This window comes from Agelaius tricolor, unplaced genomic scaffold (genome assembly GCF_023055355.1).
Source record: "Agelaius tricolor isolate 1412-34295 unplaced genomic scaffold, bAgeTri1.0.p SCAF_3, whole genome shotgun sequence".
NCBI lineage: Eukaryota > Metazoa > Chordata > Aves > Passeriformes > Icteridae > Agelaius > Agelaius tricolor.
Genome location: NW_027269263.1, coordinates 8,642,913 through 8,660,615, shown reverse-complemented (window position 1 = coordinate 8,660,615; position 17,703 = coordinate 8,642,913). Strand labels below are relative to the sequence as shown.

The following is a 17,703-nucleotide window of genomic DNA, read 5'->3' as shown; positions in this document are numbered from 1 at the left end:
GTACTTAGAAGCACTAAATTTTAGAAATAAATCACAAATGAGATTCCTAGTGCTGATGGCCAAGAAGGATCAGGGAGCTGAATAATGTGACACTGTCAGGTGTCTGAGTAAAGTCTTTGGGCTCTGATTTGGGTTCTGTTGCCACCCACAGTCTGAGCCACTGTGAAATTAAGTATTAAATTTTGGCACAAGTTCAAGTTTGAGCCTCCTCCCCTCACCAGCAGCAACAAAGGCAATGCAGATTAGAAATCCTGGTGTTAATAGTACAGAGTGCAACCTCTGAACACTTGCACATGGGTGCTTTTGCATTAGGTAAGCAGCAGGCTCAGCAGTGGCAGGGTGGATGTAACACTTCATCCCTGGCAGAGAAGAAGAGCCCACTCCCAGCCCCATTGTCCTGTGACACCCTGTCACTGGACCTCAAGCCACTTCATTAAATGGGCAGAAGGTGAAAAGCCTACACTGGACTGGCAGGCTGGACTGGTTCACCTTACAGTCCAGTGAGCACTGCAGCAAATAAAACTGAGGGAATACAACATCTTAGGAAGAAGAGGACTCCCCATGATCTTGGCTTTAGGAGGCAACGAGCACCTCAGCTTATCATCTAACTGCAGTTTAAACTCTGGACCCTCTAAGAGTCACAAGACTGTGATTAAATTTAGCATATTTTATCACCATCTTTCTGATGAAAGAAGAGAGTTTTAACTGAGATTATCAAGTTCAGATAAATGTTTTCCATTACCTAAAAGATGATTGCTATCTTCTTCTAAAAACGCACTGCTTCCTGTGCAGATAGGTCATGTGCTAAGTAAGTAGCAATACACATTGGCCATAATACCTTAAAACAGTAAATTTATTCCAACTGCTAAAAGAAATCTTAAACATTCATTATCAGTGTTTGCTGGTAACTTTAGTATGAAGATAAGATACCTGTCTCAAAACTTTGGTACCATAAAAGGTACCTTTGATATGCACCTTTTTTTGGTCATTATTTTAATTATGTTAAAGTTTAAAAAGTACTGGTTTTGTTTTTTGTTTTTTTTTATTCTTGAGCCTTGGCTTCATATGAGCCTTCATCAATTAAATACAAAAATAAAGAGTTTATATGTCTGTCTTGTCAGAGAACAAAAAAAAGGTGAAACATGGAGTCTGGACTTCACAGGGCATACAAGGCCACCTTTCCTAAAACAGCTTTTATGGAGGAAAGCAAGATAGCAATTATGTGTTCTCAGAAATATGGCAAATGCTTACCTATCCACTGACTCAGTCCTCCCTTGTTTTGCAGGCTGTATCTGTCAAGTTTTCATGATATGAAGCTTAAAGAAATCCCTTCTTTCCCAGCCTGCTTGTTATAGTGTCTGCTTTTATATGCTGTGCTTTTAATGGAAATGTTTGATTGCATTTACTATGAGTTTACCTAAAACCTTGATTTGACATTTACACATCAACAAGTCTGTAAATTTGTACAGAATTCTCAAATAGTTAACAGTGTATTCATTAAAGTGTCCCCCTTTCAAAATTATATGTAGCTTGCTTCAGAAAAGGAGTATAGCTTTCATTTTAAATCTTAGCCAGAGATGTGTGCCTCCATATAGAGTGGCTTTCTCAGTCAAGGAAAGTAATATTCTATATATATTTATATCATTTCAAGTACAGTTACTGGGGGTTTTATTCCCCCCTCCCTCCACACACACTTCACACTTACAGCAAAAAGTCCTTGAACTAAATCTCTTTTTTGTCTCCTTTCACAGAATTGATGTAACTGAAGTTCAGATCACCATAACAATGCTGCTCTTGATAACTGCCTATGGAGGAACAGGATTATGGGACTATAAGGTGAGTGTGTTAAGTGCTCAGAATTCCTGTTGAGTATCTTCTCAAGTGCCCACAGTTCCTGTGATATTTGAAGCTGCTCTGTGCAAGTACTATCAACACCTACCAGTTGTGTAATGTTGTTTCAGCTTATTGTGTAAGTGTAGTTTATTTTAATGCCATAGTTAACTTAGATCTATTGGTGTGACTCCCTGTGCACAGATTTCTAGCTACACAGAGGAAAAAAGACCCCATCTGCCATATATAAACTTCTGATCTGGAACTAGTACTCCACACATAGTTAAGCTTTAGCAAATAGGTTTTTTTTCTGGTTTCATATATTTTGTATATTTTATTGTAAGGCATACATTTCAGTTAAACAATTTATCTTAAAATTTAAGGATTAAATGCTTCAATTTAATGAAACTGTGGGATGAAGCCAGGGGGTTTTGGTTAAGTTATTCATATTTGTACTGATTTTTAAGAATTATGTCACAGCCATGTAAATATTTATATTTAAAACATTATTTTCTGTCCCAAAACATTTCCATATCTGTGGCTTTTATTCTGATCTTTAAAGATGCACTTTAGTGGACAGTATCAAAAGATCTTCAGCTTTCTAGGGCTTTTACTCAGAAATTTATAGTTCTGATTGGTTATAGTGCAAAGAGCTGAGGCTTACTTTTCCATACTATTGATAACCAGTAGAAATGAAAACTAGTTCAAAAGTTTACTCAGCAATGGAGTAATGTTTAGCTAAACTTTGCTTCCTTTTCCCAGCCTATTTTTTTCTATTTTCAAAAAGCCTGTCTTCATGTTGGAAAACAAAGTAGGTGCATTAAACTTAAATTATGATTAATTTTTTCCTCACTATTAGAATCTGTTGTAGTTATGCTGTATCACAAAAAACTATATATTCAAAAAATGTAGTAAACAGTTGCATTTATTACTTCTTTTTAAAATCCTCTGCTGCCTTTGGAAGTTTCCTTGACACTGCAATTGATTCCAGAAGGTAACTGTTTAATTAAAATTTGTATCTGGAGATTTTTAATGATAGTCCCATAATATGCAAAGATACAGCATACAAATAATATGACAAAACACACAGCAGGCAGATGGTGTTTGTTTTTCCTGTGGATCAGTGTTGTTTTATCCAGTGGAACAGAAGGAACTCTACCCCTCTTCCTGCTCCCATATCATGGTGATTGATGGCAGTAGTCTGTCATATTTTTGCTTGTGTGGTGAAAATATTTGAAGAACATATTAAGGAGGAGCAGACTAAGATCTAACTGAATTTCAAGAACAGAATTTAAGTACTCAGTAGTGAAGTTTAAGCATTACAAAAGATAGTTCTTGTTTTCTTAGTAAGGAAACAAATTTTAAACACTGTTGTTCTGAGATTGTTCCCAGGAAAGTGAGGGTTCAAATAAAACATTTGTTTAGTAGGTAAGAATGGCTGCTTTAATCACTTCTTAAAAAAGGTGTTGTGTGCTTAAGTTTTAATATCTTTCTCTTGTTTTGTTGTGCTTTGTTTGTTCTTTTTTTGTTTTGGTTTTGTTTCTTTTGTGTTCTGCTTAGGTCCCTTTGCTGGGCTTTGAACTGAAGTTCTTTGCAGTTATTGGCATCCTATGTGGAACAGCACTTTCTTTTTTCAATTACTTCCGTGTCATCTTTGGTGGAGGGGTTGGAAAGAATGGATCTACAATAGCAGTAAGTTGCTCTAAAAATTCAATTGAGGTTTGAATAATTTATGCCCGTAATTTATTACGTTTCAGATGATCCCTAAGGGTTTTATTTGTTTAAGCTTTTAAGCAGACAGGCATGTGAGTGTTAGATGGCTAAAGCAAAGTTCATTATCTACCTCCTCTCTGCCTGTTACTGGGTTTCTTCTGTCATGGTAACCAGCAGTGAATTTTCCTAAAAAATTGATTAGTGGTCAAAGGGTACTGCAAAGGGTGCTAAGAGCAGTGACATAATACTAATGGATTTTGACAAGTTTTGACAACTCTGGTTTTGTTTAATGGGATTTGAAATATGTATAAAACTTGGACTTTATCATGTGACTGAAGTTTAAAACAAATTTTCCATCCCTTTATATCTTAGGGAACAAGTGTTCTTTCACCAGCCCTGCACATTGGACTGCTTATCACACTGGCCATTACAATTTATAAAAAGTCTACAACTCAGCTGTTTGAAAAACATTCTTGCCTGTATGTCTTGACATTTGGGCTTGTGAATGCCAAAATCTCACAGAAGCTGGTGGTAAGTCAGTCCTAAACCTGCTAAACTAATCTGGTTCTTGGCTAAACACTTACTGGATCAGGGGGAACAGTTTCCCATTTTGCTGTGCTCCTGTATTACCAGATTCATTGTGATCAAGACACTGAACTAGATTCAGGGTTCTACCGAGAGTTTATATGTGACACTGATGAAAACACGTATTTGCTGTTGAATGGACTGGTTAGGACTTTCAGTTTTGTTTAACTTACTCCTAGAAATGCACTTACTGTCTGTTGTTAACATCCTAACTGTGGTCTCTTAAGCCTTACTTACAGTGCTGTGGCTTCTCCTTTAATTATCTGAAATAAGAATTTACTGTGATCATTAAAATGAAGAGAGAAACTTTTCTGTCTCTATTCTGTCTTTCCAGTCTTTGTCTTTTTTGTACATAAAACACTCCTCAATGGATTTTAAAAAGTTGCCTTACTACAAATTTACCAACATCAGTAATCCAGCCAGATGCTTTTATTTTTTCTCCAAGGATGACATTTTTCGAACACTAGAAAATAGGTATTCTACAGACTTTCTTACTAAACAGTAAGAGAACAAGTGTTGCCACCTAAGAAAAGGTCTGTTTCCTAGTTAACGTTTGGCTAGGGAAAGCCAAAATTAAAAAAAAAAAAATCATAGTATTTGTTTTCAGTAATACACTTGCATAGTCTTACAGTTTGAATACAGTGCTGAAAAACTAGAGAGTGCAGATAGCTGAAATGCATAGGTATAGATGTAACTTCCAAGGAGACAGAATGGATGCACTTTTTAATTTTTTTTTTTTTTTCAAACATAGGTGGCTCACATGACAAAAAGTGAAATTTGTCTTCAGGACTCTGCATTTATCGGGCCAGGACTTCTGTTTTTGGACCAGTACTTCAACAGTTTCATTGATGAATATATTGTCCTGTGGATAGCATTGGTAAGTGTTTTATACTCTTTGTCTGGACCATGCTTTAAGGAATTCATTGAGAATTGTCCCTGTCATTCTGCTCTGCCATTTCTGACTTGCTCACATTTCTACTGTCACTGCAGAGGGAGTGCTGGGTACCAAGTAAATATGTTTTTGGGAGCTGACTGGCTTGCTTTACTTGGAACAAAGAAATGAAAGTAAATTTATAAATCTCTCCTGAAATTATGCTTTAGTCTATGTGGATTTTTAAAGTCATTCTGTGAACTGCAGACAAATGGTTTTTAACAGATCTTGTAAGCGTTTAGTGCTGTTAGGATGTTGGGGTTTTGTGATGGTTTTATTTTTAATTCTAAACTAGACCACCCTGTAGCTGTATGTTACAATGATGTATTTATGTTATGCTTGTCACTTGGATCAATTCTTATTAAAGTATAGCATATTTATAGTAGGGACAATTTTAAAAAATGGATTTTTTTTAACCTGTTCTGTTTTGTTCTTTTGAAGTTCATATCCTTGTTTGATATGCTGAGATATGCCAGTGGTGTGTGCCTACAGATTGCCGCTCATCTTCATATACATGTCTTCAGAATTTCATCTCATCAAGCTCCTGAGCAGGTTCAAAACCATAATGACTGATTAAATAGGTCAAGGACAAGAGAAGAAGCAGTTAGGGGAATGAAGCAGCCTCTGTGTTTTTGGGAAGACAGATAAAGCTTTTGAAGAAAACAGTTTTATGGGAAAGTTGACTGTGTTTCAGACATTACCAGATGTTAGAATTAGTAGGTACAAAGTTCTGCAGATGCTGTTGTACTTTTGAACCAGAATGTATTTCCCTGTGTTTCAGACCACAAATACTACATTTGAAAACGTTGCCATCTCCTGTTAGGTAACTTTAATTCTGTATTTCTCTTCTGGTGAATGTAGATGCAAAGCAAGGTGCTACCAGCCAGAATTCGAAGAGGAATTTCATGTCTAATTTTGTAGCATTAGGTTCTAAAGTTTTGTTGGAACTGCTCTGAAGTGGTTGTCAGATGTACCAATGAATTCAATCCTGCATTATTAAGGCTGGTAAAATGAGGCAGCCATGACCTAAAAATCACTCAATCTCTCCTCTGGTACTTCCAAGGAACAAGCTGTTGGATCAGTAGATAAAGGAGGTACAGCTCAGGAAAATTTTCTTCTGATTCAAAGTACTGTTATGAGTGCCTTTAGAATTCATGCATTCTCTAGAATCTAAGTACATAACCTACTGCTACCACATGAAACTTTAGCTTGCACTTTCCTTCAAGGCCAGTTTCTGGTTCTGTGGTCACAGTAAGGTCAGTCTCATTTTACTTCATCCTTCTCTAGACTACAGCTAGCTGTGTAAGGAGAGGACTGACTTTAGGCACCCTGACTTGTGTCTGTAAGCCTATGCAAGTGAAGGACAAAGCTCATTGATAAACTCCAACGCCTGTGGCTCCAGCCCTGCAGCTCACCCTTCTGTATTTCCCTCTCTTTCCTTGTGTTCATTTACCTTACAGTCGATCCTATTGTCTCGAAGCTGCCACTGTACTTTAGCCAAACAAAAGGGCACAAAACTGAACCATAATGTAAAACTCTCCAAACCAGGAACTCAGGCCCAGTATCAGCTTCTTTCTTCCTTTAAGAACAGACCCACTGGGTAACATATCTAACAAGAGGGCTGTTGCCATTATAGAAAAGCTGAATGAAAAATTGATTACTTGCACACAAACCCTATACATAAACTCCTTTCAAGAGGTAGTACTTGAATATCGTTTATCTAAAAAGCTGTTGAATGTAAGTGTGCATTACTCCTTCCAGTTGCTGATATGTACCTGAGCTTCTGAGTTAATGGAGTGCTTTCTGTCTGTCCAATAAAGAATGCCATGGTTTGTTTTAAAAATACTACCAGTGCAGCTTCCTACCTGCTTATTAGGTCAAAAATACTTCCTGAGGTGTTCAAGGAGATTTTAAAGTGGTGTATTGTCTGCTGCTCTGGAGGAAATAAAATAGCATCCACCACCCTCCTGCCTAAGAAGAAAATAATGATCATTTTGAGGATCTGTAACTGTAACAGTTACTGCCAAAGGACTACAACTCAAAGTGACTAATATAAATTCAGAATGAATCCTACTACTCATGTTTGAGGCTGGAAATGACACAGCAACTGCACATGATTTTAGACTGAACCTAGACCGTGGTCAAATAGAAAAGAAGATGGTAATGACCATTTTACTTTGGCTGAATACAGTAAGGAAATTTATCTCCTGATGAAAAGACACAGGCAACATCTTAAGAGTGAAATGAGTGAGTTCTCCACAATGGTCAAAACTGTGTCCTGGCATAGCAGGTATAAGTAGTTTTGAGGATATGATAGAGGTATGTGGATAATAGGAGACTAATGCAGAAATCACTCAGAAAATCAGAACCATGACTCCATACTAACAAATCAAACCAGAAGCAGGAGGTAATGCTAACAAATAAGCTCCTATTGAAGATCTGTCACCTATTTCATAGCCTCCTTTCATTGGCCTTAGAGGGCTGAGACTCAGTAATTACAAACCAGCATTGTTACTCGTTACCATGAGAGGCCCATATCCCCTCATGCATCAGTGTAGCAGTGTAACTCTCGTGTTTGCTCCTGTCCTGAATTCTGGCAGGGGCAGAACAAGAAGTTCTATAGTCATTATAACCAAACAGCTGAAGTTACTGCAAGTTAGCCATCACTTAATCTGGCTTCCAGTCCTGGAGAACCACCATCAAATGACTTGACTCAAAAAATGCTTGTAGGCTGAGAAGAAAAATACGGTTTTGAAACACATTGTTGTGATAACATCACATTTGGTGTGTGTGGGTGCGTGGATGGTTCTTTTTATCTACTGTTATATTAAATCAAAGCATTAAATATGTTGGCAACTATCTAATTTTTAAAAGTAGATATTCAGGTGTAATGGCTTTCTGTAAAAACAAACTGCATGTGCACTAAGCTCATTGTTTAGTTTATACTTATTTACTGTAATGAGATACATGAAAGATAAATGCTTTATCCTTAAAACTCAGGCCTCCCTAAATTGCTAGTCATTTGGAATTGCAAAAAATAACATTCCATCTCAAAGTCTTGTAACTAAATAAATGAAGTCAATTTCTTCTAGCAGTGGTTCTACAGAAAGCAGACCCAAAATGCATAATGTTTAATTATTGTTACATGAGCAGATACATTAAGCTTATAATTTAACTAAAAAACCCCCAGTTTTCTGGACAAATTACAGCAGTTTATAAATCTCATACTAATACAGAGATAGTACAATGTCTAGACTAACAAAAGAGTTAACAAAATTTACTTTAATGTACCATAATACACATCATTAAACAATTGTGTCTGAGCTATGTCATACCCTGTGAATTTTTATAACAGCTAATATATCAGCAGGCTAATTGAAACTGTGACAATCTGCAGCTTGTTAGCTTTGCACAATGTACCTAAAGGCCTCAAGTTATTAAGTAAAATCTGGGTAATGCATGTTTCATTAATTCTTCCCCTTGTTACAATTTGGTATAAAAAAGTGAAACTATTTAAACAGTCCAGTGCAATTTGAAGTGGATATGAAATTTTTAAAAATCAACTGAACAGACAGTGAACAGTTTGGGGTCCATACTGCCCCCCAGTAATAAAAGTTTACTAAGATATCTTCTGACAACATGAACAGACAAGATTAGAACAATCCAGGAAAGAGTTTAATAGGAACCTTGAAACATTTAAATCTCAACATCCTTCTAATGCCTGTACTTGTATCGTGTTACTTAGGTACAAGTTGCTTCTCCACTGAGCCATCAGAATAACATGGACTGAAGAGACTTGCGAACAGTTGCCATCTCCTGCTGTTGCTGTCACAAGAAAAGGAGATAACGCTGAACAAATGCTGTATCAATATGATTCCTTTGAATTAAATGAATGTCAAATGACTTTTAATTGAATGTTCTATTTCTGCATTTAACTAACTTCATAGATCTGATACTTACAGTGTCCATCATAATCTTCTTCTGCAACATCGCCATTTCCTTGCGAAGTTCGTTTTGGGCACCGGCCAGAAGATTTTCATTGCTCTTCTCCAGCTCTTCCATGCTCTGAAGTTAAGGATAATATTAATTCAGAACTCCTCAATGTCAAGTAGTTAATTTAAAACAACCAAACAAACCAATAATTATTCATACTACAATTTAATTTTTACAGTGATCGCAGATAATTGATGAGTTTGTCACAGCTTGGCAGAGGAATGATACAGGACTTCATACTCCAGTCTACATTCCTATTTAAACAGTATGTACCCTGGGAAGAGGATAGAGCCCTCCAGTCAGCCTCTGTGAGGGCTCAGCTACTTCTTCTGCATTTCAATTAAGATAAAAATGCTACAAGGGGAGATTGAATAGACATCTGTCAGGAATTCTAGGGGTTCAATATCATGACAACCTTGCTGGACTTGAAGTGAGGAGTATAAACCCCACTGCGTTTCTTTGCACACTTCTCCCCAAATAAGCCAAATAAAACTCCCTGGTTATCTTCCCTTTTTTACATACAATTACACTTACCTCTGTGTATGTGTCTAGTTGCATTTTCCTTAATTTGTATTTATTTAAGCTTATTTGAGGTTTGACTTCTACCTTTTGATCTTTTTTGAGGAGAAAAATCAAAGTGATACTTGACCTTCTGTTCTATTTTTCCTCTTTGATGAAGACATTTTTGACATTTTGGAACAGTTACTATTTATTAATGCTTCTGTAATATACTCAGTAAATTCTGATTTTTTTTAAACTAAGAGTTGCTCCATTTCAGATTTATTTTTATCAACTACTAGGCTTCAAAAAAGCCCAAACCAAACACCAAGCTTATCATAACTGAAATTTCAAACCCAGCTAGGAAATTACTTGAATTTCTGAAATTAAGGTTTGTCAGAAATTGATGGACTTGAATCCGCTCTGTATACTGGCAGCTGGTGAAGCCACACCTGGAATGCTGGGTCCAGTTTAGACTCCTGAGGACAGGCGAGATAGGAACATACAGGATAGATTCCAGCAAAGGGTCATGAAAATTATTAAGGCACAGAAGGTTTTCTCTCATGAGGAATGCCTTTAATTAAAAAATTAAAATTTTTGTGTGGTTGTACTCAAAACAGTTTTTTTGTTTGCTGTCTAGTATGTCTAGTCTACTTTGTTAAACTTGAAACACTGAATTAATATAGCTTTCTTAAGTGATAAGGATCAGCTGCTTTCCAAGAAAAAGATTTACCTTTAAGAATTGCTCATAGAGTTGCTTAATGGTCTTCAGTCGCTGACTTTGAACTATTCTTGCCTGTTGAAAAACCTTTTGTTGCTGACGAAGCATATTCTGAAGCAGAAGCAAAAGAAAAACATAATTCCATCAGTTGTTAAGCAGAGTGCTTGGACAGCACACCAGTTTGATTTTTCAGAATCAGAAAATCTGCCTTTATTGGAAATCTGTGCCTTGTAATGTGGATCTCTGCCTGGAGAAGTTATCCTGGCTTTTATTAATGAAAGTAAGACTGAAGACTGGATTAAGCCCCAAGTCACCTATTGTGGTCTCTTGCAACCTGAATTATCCCTGTAAAATCCCATGAGGATTGCTATGTCCCACAGCTTCTTAGGGTATCCCTAGGTATGTGCTACCTCAGGAAAAGCAAACCTTGCAAATGTGTTGGAAGTACAAACAGAGCAACAGCACATGATTACATTCCATTGTATAGCTCCTATCCTCTTTCAGTGATCAAATTCTCTTAATTTATTGTATACAGGCATATTTTTAAGGAATGTATGCTAAAAAACCACTACTTTCCTTTATTCCTTTGTTCCCTGAACCCAAAGACTATGGATGGAGAGAAACAGCACATGTCTTTCTTCTCCTTAAATGGTCCTTGCTTTTCTCAAGCCACATGCTGGCCTAGGGCATCACTTAGCAGTGATTATAAACGTGAAGTAAAGTTTATAAATGCACCTCTCTTCCCAAACTTAAACAATCATATATTTATATTTAAACTGCATAAAGTGTTTTTACATTTCTTGAGTATAGAAACAACAATATTCCCTCCTTGTGGAAAATACAGTGAAGCTCCCACCATGCTGGAAACTCACCGCAAGTTTTTCTTCCTGCTCCTCTGCCTTTTGCACATCTACATCCCACTGCTGAAATAAAGTCAGGAACTGCTGGGAGAACTCATGATTGAGCTTCTGCCTATAAACAGACACTCTAAGTGTGACAAATGCCACAGGGAATTACAAGGAAAGCTAAGGTTCAACATACCAATGGAATAGAATAAAAGCTGGCATAGATAAAGAAACAGGCTACTTTGACATCTGACCCCATTTCAATACTCTATGTTTTGAAAAACTGAACACACATGTACACTGAGTGGATGTGGAATATATCTATAGAGGCAGCATTCCCATAAAATACGGGTTAAAAAGAAATTGTAGCAACTCTTCTTCCTAACAGTGTCAGGTTTTGAGAGATTTACCATGTTTTTCTAATTCAATTACAGGTAGTTGCTTTAACACAAGGTGTTTACATTGAAAAACTGATCAGCTCATTTCTTAAAATTTTGTCTGTACAAGTTTCAAATACAAATAAATGTAGAACAACACCAAGACAGTTACAAGTATTGCTGACTTTTAGTTTTTAACTGTCTCTTTTTTCACTTTGCTCTATCTCTGGAATCAGATGTAGTAATTAAATATGCCTTAAGAGGTGAGAGGAATGTTAAGGAAGGTGAAAATTATTTACTTTCTTAACCAGAATTATATTAAAGTTTTACTGAACATTTTTCAGTTTTCAGGTAGAAACAGAAATTTCCAAAGTGGGGACCCCCCCCCCCCCCCCATCGTTTTAAAATACATAATAACATCAAAGGTCACTTTCCATAAAGATTAAAGTAAGCCACACTCTTTAATGTACCTTGCTCTCAGAGTTCCAAATCTTAAATTTGTCTGTTCAAAAGAGAATGTGCTGAATTATTACTGTCAGATTAACAGCGTGGACACAATGGAAGACAGCAGAGGCCCTGAGCAGATGTTTAACATTAGATACAGTACTTGCTATTGCAAGGTGACAGACCAGCTATCCATGCTGTCACCCAGAACGGAATCTAGTTCCACAGGCTTGGAAACCAAGAGGAAAGGTCACCTTTGCTCCTGCTGCGTTTTCCAAACGTGTTCAATCTTCTGGTTACTGGTTTTGAGTGAGGCTTTTGTGTACATTTCTAATCGTTTCCTCTTAGCTAAGAGAGCCTTGTTAATGTCAGCTGAAAGCCAAAGAATATTTAGAAATTAGGCATATTGGATATGCATTAAAAAGGCTGATGAGTTACACTTTGGAGAAGCAAATGAGGTGTGTTCTAACAACAAGAAGCTGGTGTGATCTGAACTGGTGTGGTGATGTCCCTCAGCCTGCAGGTAGCACTGGTGTGAATGCTGTTTCTTTATGCCTGTCACATGCCCTAACCAACACCTGTTTTGGAATCATATGCCAATTTCTTGAATTTCATAAATAAATTAAGGTTAGTATGTGGTTACTATCCCTGTGAACATACTGAATGAATGAATAACTATTTTTATACTTCAGAGAGACAGTGCTTTTTAAGTACTATTAATATAAGTTACTGTGTTTGTTTCACTTCAATTTACATTTGGAGATTTATCAAGTCACAGCTTAAGATTAATACAGTGATTTATTTTCGTTCTCGCTGTAGATTTCAGGAAACATCTGTCAAACTTCTCTAATTTGCTGAGGCATGTGTCTCTACTAATGCCAAACCCACTATTTTGTGCAGACAGCATCCTCTCTCTGATCCATTCATTCTCCCTCCTTCCTTTCTTTCCTGAGTCTTAAATTACAGACAACCATAACTTTTTAGCATTAAAATCCTCCTTTTATCTAAATTGCCAGATCTCTAATACCATTCTAATATGTAATACAAAATCCATAATTTTGTGACAGTCAAAAGTCCTAATTTGTGGATTAAGGAGTTACTCAAGCTTCTCTTTCACCTTAAATTTGACATGCAAGTAATGACTCTGTACAGGTTTCTTTTATTACATACAATGGAAGTATTATACAGTTATTGAGTGTGTAATGCTGACATTAAGATGGTTTCCCTTCCTTCCATGGCTTTTTGATGTCTGCTTACTCTGTGATGGGTATTATTCATTCTTCACAAATGTTAAAAGTATTTTTTCTCTATCCTGTCACTCTGTAGAATTCAGCTGGTAATTTAACTAGGTAAAGCCACCTGAGGACCTGATTATGACTATACCAAATCCTGCTGAGTGACACACACAAATTGCTCATCACTGGATGACCAGCATTACTTCCCCTCGTTATCTGGCTGTTCTAGAAACTCAGACGCCTTCTGACTGCTGAAATTCTCTTACCTGCTGATTCCCTGTTCTCTAGATTTTTGGAAGTGCTAAGTACAGACTGCTCTCTCATTCTGTATCACAATGAAACTCTACTTCCAAAATTGCTTGTCTAGAATTAGAACTCTTTGTTCTCTTTTGCTGCTTATATTAGCATTTACATTTCCCTTATTTCTCACTCAAATCTTGCCATCCCCAGTATCCTCTATGCCAGTGTAACAAAAAATTGAGTGAGAACAACAGCAAACTGCTATTGTCCCTTTTCTCTAAAATATATTTACTACCTTTTAAACTTCATCTTAAAATTGGAATTGATTATCCAAAACACTCATGCATCTTTTCCTTTGTAATTATCTACACTTACAAGCTGTGACTCATTTATATGCAGATATTCCCTCATCTTCATTCCCTTTGCTCTCCTTAGATATAAATTTTTTTTTTCCTGAAAACTGGCTTTATTCAGAAATGCTGAAAAGTGCTACAGAGACTAGTCATTTTACATAAGTCTTGAAAGTTATTTTATGGTGAGTTATTACTGCCAACTCTGCAACTATATTTTATTTATTAGAATGTAAATGTACTTACCTCCAAATCTCTCCAACATATTCTGTACTTCACCCCTACAAAACAGTGTTTCAAATTTTTATTGGCCCGTTTTCTGACTTTAGACCTGTTGAATATGCTTAGAACTAATTTTATTCACATGCCTATTATTCTAAGCAGTAACAGAACTGCCACAAGATAATTTTACTCCTTTTCTTCTCCTGTGAGGAGGTTTCTCTTTCAGAATAATTTGCCTTTTTTTTTAATGAAATGCTAGAATCTATTTGCTACTCCCCAGTAAAGAAGCACTATTATATAAAGAGGACTTTAACATGCCTTGAGTAAGGGGAGTCAGTAAATAAAATTGATTATTCCCTATGACAAAGAAAACAAAATGGTATTTGGAGCACCAAATGAAAAGAAGTTCTTCTCAGCATGACTGGCACAGTAAAACATCCCAAGGCAAATAACTTCAGGTTTGTTTTTGCACCATCTGTAAGATGGCAACACCAGTGTGTAAGGCAGTGTTACAATGCAGTAAGAACAGTATCCTCAACCTAACAGTTATAATCTGCTTGAAAACTCTTTTAGCATGTACTTTTTTATTACATTTACACTATCCATGAATATTAAATTTGATTAATATTTATTCACTCTCCATGAATATTAAATTAAGATTTATCTGTAAAATAATTTATTTTTCATGCAATATGTGGATCGTTTAAAGTATTGGTAATATCTTCAAGCAACTAAAATGAGAAGAAAAAAATTAATAGGATTTAATGACATTATCAACAATTTAGGATAAAACAAGTAATCTTTTAAAAGAAACAAATTTTAAGAACACACAAATATATAAATTTTTCCTACATTTTCAAAAGAAATTACAAAGAAACTGAAGAATTACTCTTTTGAAATGCTTTTTATAATTTTTTTTTTACCTACCACTACTGTATTTTCACTTGATTTTTTAAATCAAATATTAAAAAAAAACCCAAACCAACCCCAAACAAGGCAAAAATAAGCATAGTGAATAACTGAAGTTGGTATCTATTTAAGACCTGCTTATTTTGGAAAAAGCCCCCAAAACATCTAATCTTACCCCACATCATCTGGAGCCACATGAGTAGTCACCAGAGGTCTTTTCTTTCCATGCTTGTCCATTACTGGTATGTCACCTTAAGAAGGAGTATAGAAATATTTACAAAAATAAATTTTGTGTCGGTTGTTTGAGTATTAAAGTGCAATTATTTTTCTGCAATGCCATTTCCCTGCCCATGTCTCATGGTCAGTTCCCATCAGCAACACAGGCAGCTCCTGTAACTCTGAGTCTGGAGCTGGCAGATGGTGGTGAATTGCTCTGCAAGGCCAGACTGGAGCTGGCACTGCTCTGACTTCTCTGCCCTGGTCCTAAATAGTTTTACTTTCTCTGGCCACTACTCCACCATTACTCACAATAGAGCAATCATCAGAAAGCTAAAAACAACACAAAAATTTATAAGAATCCAATCTGAATTTACTGTAAAAAAGGTACTGTAATTCTGCACCTTTATAAAGAAAAATCACAAATAGATATTTATATTATTTTGAAAATTACCAATCAAAATTATACAGTAGGAGCCTGGTGGTCTTTGGCATTACAAGCCACGTAAACTGTGCTCAGCCCTTGGCTGACTCAGAAGTTCTTCCCTTCTTTTCATAATCACAAATGTGATAAAATCCACATTTTACAAATGTCCTAAAAATTTCATATAAGCACCTTCTCTAATATCTTCCTCTGATCCACTCAGTTCTTTTCTTTCCTCCTCAAAGTCAAAAGTAGGTATGGTCTGATCTTCCTGTGCTGGTTTACCAGCTTTTCCTCCATGCTTTCTTCCTGATGGTGCCATGGTGAGATCTTTTCCTACTGAAACAGTATATTGTATTTGTGACATAACCTCCTCCACAATAAATTGAAAATAAGTATGTTTTCATGCTTACCTGCACCTATTATGGGTATCTCTTTAACAGTCTGCACCTGTAAAGATATGCAAGCAGTCAAACTGGTTTAGTTTTGAGGTATTCCACAGCATTACCCATCAGTGATGCTTTTAAAAACATGTTAAAAAATGCCAGGGCTATTAGGAACATACTTGATTCTGCTGGAAAAAAAAGATAAAGTACCCATTTTCTTAAGATGTCTGCCAGCTTCCATAAGGTTTATTACTCATTCTGTCATCTTCTGTACTGCATTCCCCAAAAGCTATGCCAATATTCTACTGTCCCAAATAGAGAAATGATAAATCACAGAGAACAATGTGATCAAGCCATCCCACACTGTGAATATACATATGCTTATGCCATTTTTTAAAGTCCTGAGCAACTTCCAGGTTATGATTTATCCTTCTTTATAGCTATTATACCTCTGCATTCTGTAATGTAAGTAATGCCATTTCTACACTGGCAAACATTTTACACATAGACTACCCTCTTAAAAAGATTATTCATTCACTTAGTTTAGTAAACCTCTCCTTCTAGACACAATCCAACACTGCTAGAAATATCAGTAGGTTTTCTGCTAGCCAGGGCAGGGACAGACCTAAAAATTAAGTTCACACATGAAAATTGAGAACTTCATTAAAGATATTTTGAATTTTAAGGACTGTGAGATTCCCCCCAACATTATCAACTCTCTCACACACCTCAAAACCAACAAAAACCGAAATAGTTTCCTATTTCTGTTTTTGTTGGTTTTTTAACTTTTAGTTATTTGTCAATAGCTGTGAAAATGTTTTTTAATTCCAGATTCCATGGATCTGTACAAACATGGCCACACTATGCTAAGGAAAGAGTACTTTTTAATACTGAGCTCTTTCTGAGGTTGATGTTTTTCTATGTAATATGTAGAATTTTAGATTTTACAAGTGTCTTGAAAAACAAGTCTCTTTATTGGAAAAGACTGGAAAATCAAAAGCTTTTGCATTATTAGAATTATCCTCAAACGAGAGAGAAAATTGCCAAGACTTAACCTGCTTTTCGACCACTGACTGTTGAGGACATGATGTAAAGGAGAAGAGTTCTGGGCCATAATGTCTAGCTGTGCCTGTCCCTGTCCTGCCAAGGCACTTTAACTTTGAACTGAGAGCAACTATTTTATTTGACATACAGACACTTTTCTTTGTATTAAAAATCGTTTACAAAGCAGAACTTCTCAGTCCCCCTCAGCCAGGTGTAAAACAATCCTGCCACCTCACAAGCCCAAGCAGCCCCCACCCATCCCGTGTAGGTACCTATTTTAGCCGATCTGAGTGTCTTCAATCCACAGCTGTGTACTTTAACAGTGATTTTTAGAGAAACTCACCTCTTTTTTTTTTTTCTACCCTGCCCTAAAAAGATATTAAACAAACGGGTGCTTTTGCGGGGCTTTCCACCGTGGGGACCCACCTCAGAGCAGCAAGGGAGACTTGGGCCGTCAGCTGCAGCCTGAGGGGACGCACAGGCGGCAGGGACAGCGCTGCTCGCAGCTCCCTTCGCAGCAGAGGGAGCCCCGCCGGTCCCAAAGGGAGCCCCGCCGGTCCCAAAGGCCCGGGGTCCCGGACGGCCCTCACGCCGCTCCCGCGGCTCCGCCGCCGCCTCAGCGCCTCCCGCGGCCGGGAAAGGGCGGGAACGGGCGCGGCCGGGCCGCGGCGCCGCCGCCCTCAGGAGCCTCACGCTGCTCGAGAGCTTCATCCCGCTTTGAGAACGGAGCCGTGCTTCGA

The 17,703-nt window shown here is 37.0% G+C and overlaps 2 protein-coding genes across 7 annotated transcripts in view; one reads left to right on the top strand and one right to left on the bottom strand.

The window, feature by feature from the left end:
- CHPT1 (choline phosphotransferase 1) overlaps window positions 1–9,809 on the top strand; it is a 21,459-nt gene extending 11,650 nt beyond the window's left edge. The window contains exons 4-9 of one of the 4 annotated variants that reach the window (XR_011678498.1): window positions 1,752–1,836; window positions 3,391–3,522; window positions 3,916–4,074; window positions 4,880–5,005; window positions 5,501–6,153; window positions 8,805–9,809. Coding sequence is in view for 3 of the 4 variants with exons in the window: in XM_071422364.1 (XP_071278465.1) it covers window positions 1,752–1,836; window positions 3,391–3,522; window positions 3,916–4,074; window positions 4,880–5,191 (688 nt within the window). In the remaining variant the exon portion in view is untranslated. Of the gene's footprint in view, window positions 1–1,751; window positions 1,837–3,390; window positions 3,523–3,915; window positions 4,075–4,879; window positions 5,478–5,500; window positions 6,154–8,804 lie in introns of those variants that run through there. The other 3 variants (XM_071422365.1, XM_071422366.1, XM_071422364.1) reach the window with 3 other exon arrangements.
- SYCP3 (synaptonemal complex protein 3) lies at window positions 8,713–17,703 on the bottom strand. 3 transcript variants are annotated; one of them, XM_071422368.1, is made up of 10 exons: window positions 17,390–17,703; window positions 15,947–15,983; window positions 15,726–15,872; window positions 15,069–15,144; window positions 14,009–14,043; window positions 12,192–12,309; window positions 11,144–11,243; window positions 10,284–10,382; window positions 9,020–9,124; window positions 8,713–8,884 (listed from the first exon to the last, which is right to left on the bottom strand). In XM_071422368.1, the coding sequence occupies exons 1-10, from the start codon at window positions 17,672–17,674 to the stop codon at window positions 8,831–8,833; spliced, it is 1,056 nt and encodes a 351-aa protein (XP_071278469.1). In that variant the 5' UTR covers window positions 17,675–17,703; the 3' UTR covers window positions 8,713–8,830. The 3 variants fall into 3 exon arrangements, with proteins under 3 accessions (XP_071278469.1, XP_071278470.1, XP_071278471.1); XM_071422369.1 differs by having other exon boundaries at window positions 15,726–15,869; XM_071422370.1 differs by lacking the exon at window positions 15,726–15,872.

Coding starts and splice junctions, on each gene's coding strand:
- SYCP3 (XM_071422368.1), bottom strand. CDS start 17,674: ATGAAGCTCTCGAGCAGCGTGAGGCTCCTGAGGGCGGCGGCGCCGCGG. Junction 14,044..15,068: donor GTGGCTCCAGATGATGTGGG/GTAAGATTAGAT, acceptor ACTGTTTTGTAG/GGGTGAAGTACAGAATATGT. Junction 12,310..14,008: donor TATGTTGGAGAGATTTGGAG/GTAAGTACATTT, acceptor TTTGGCTTTCAG/CTGACATTAACAAGGCTCTC.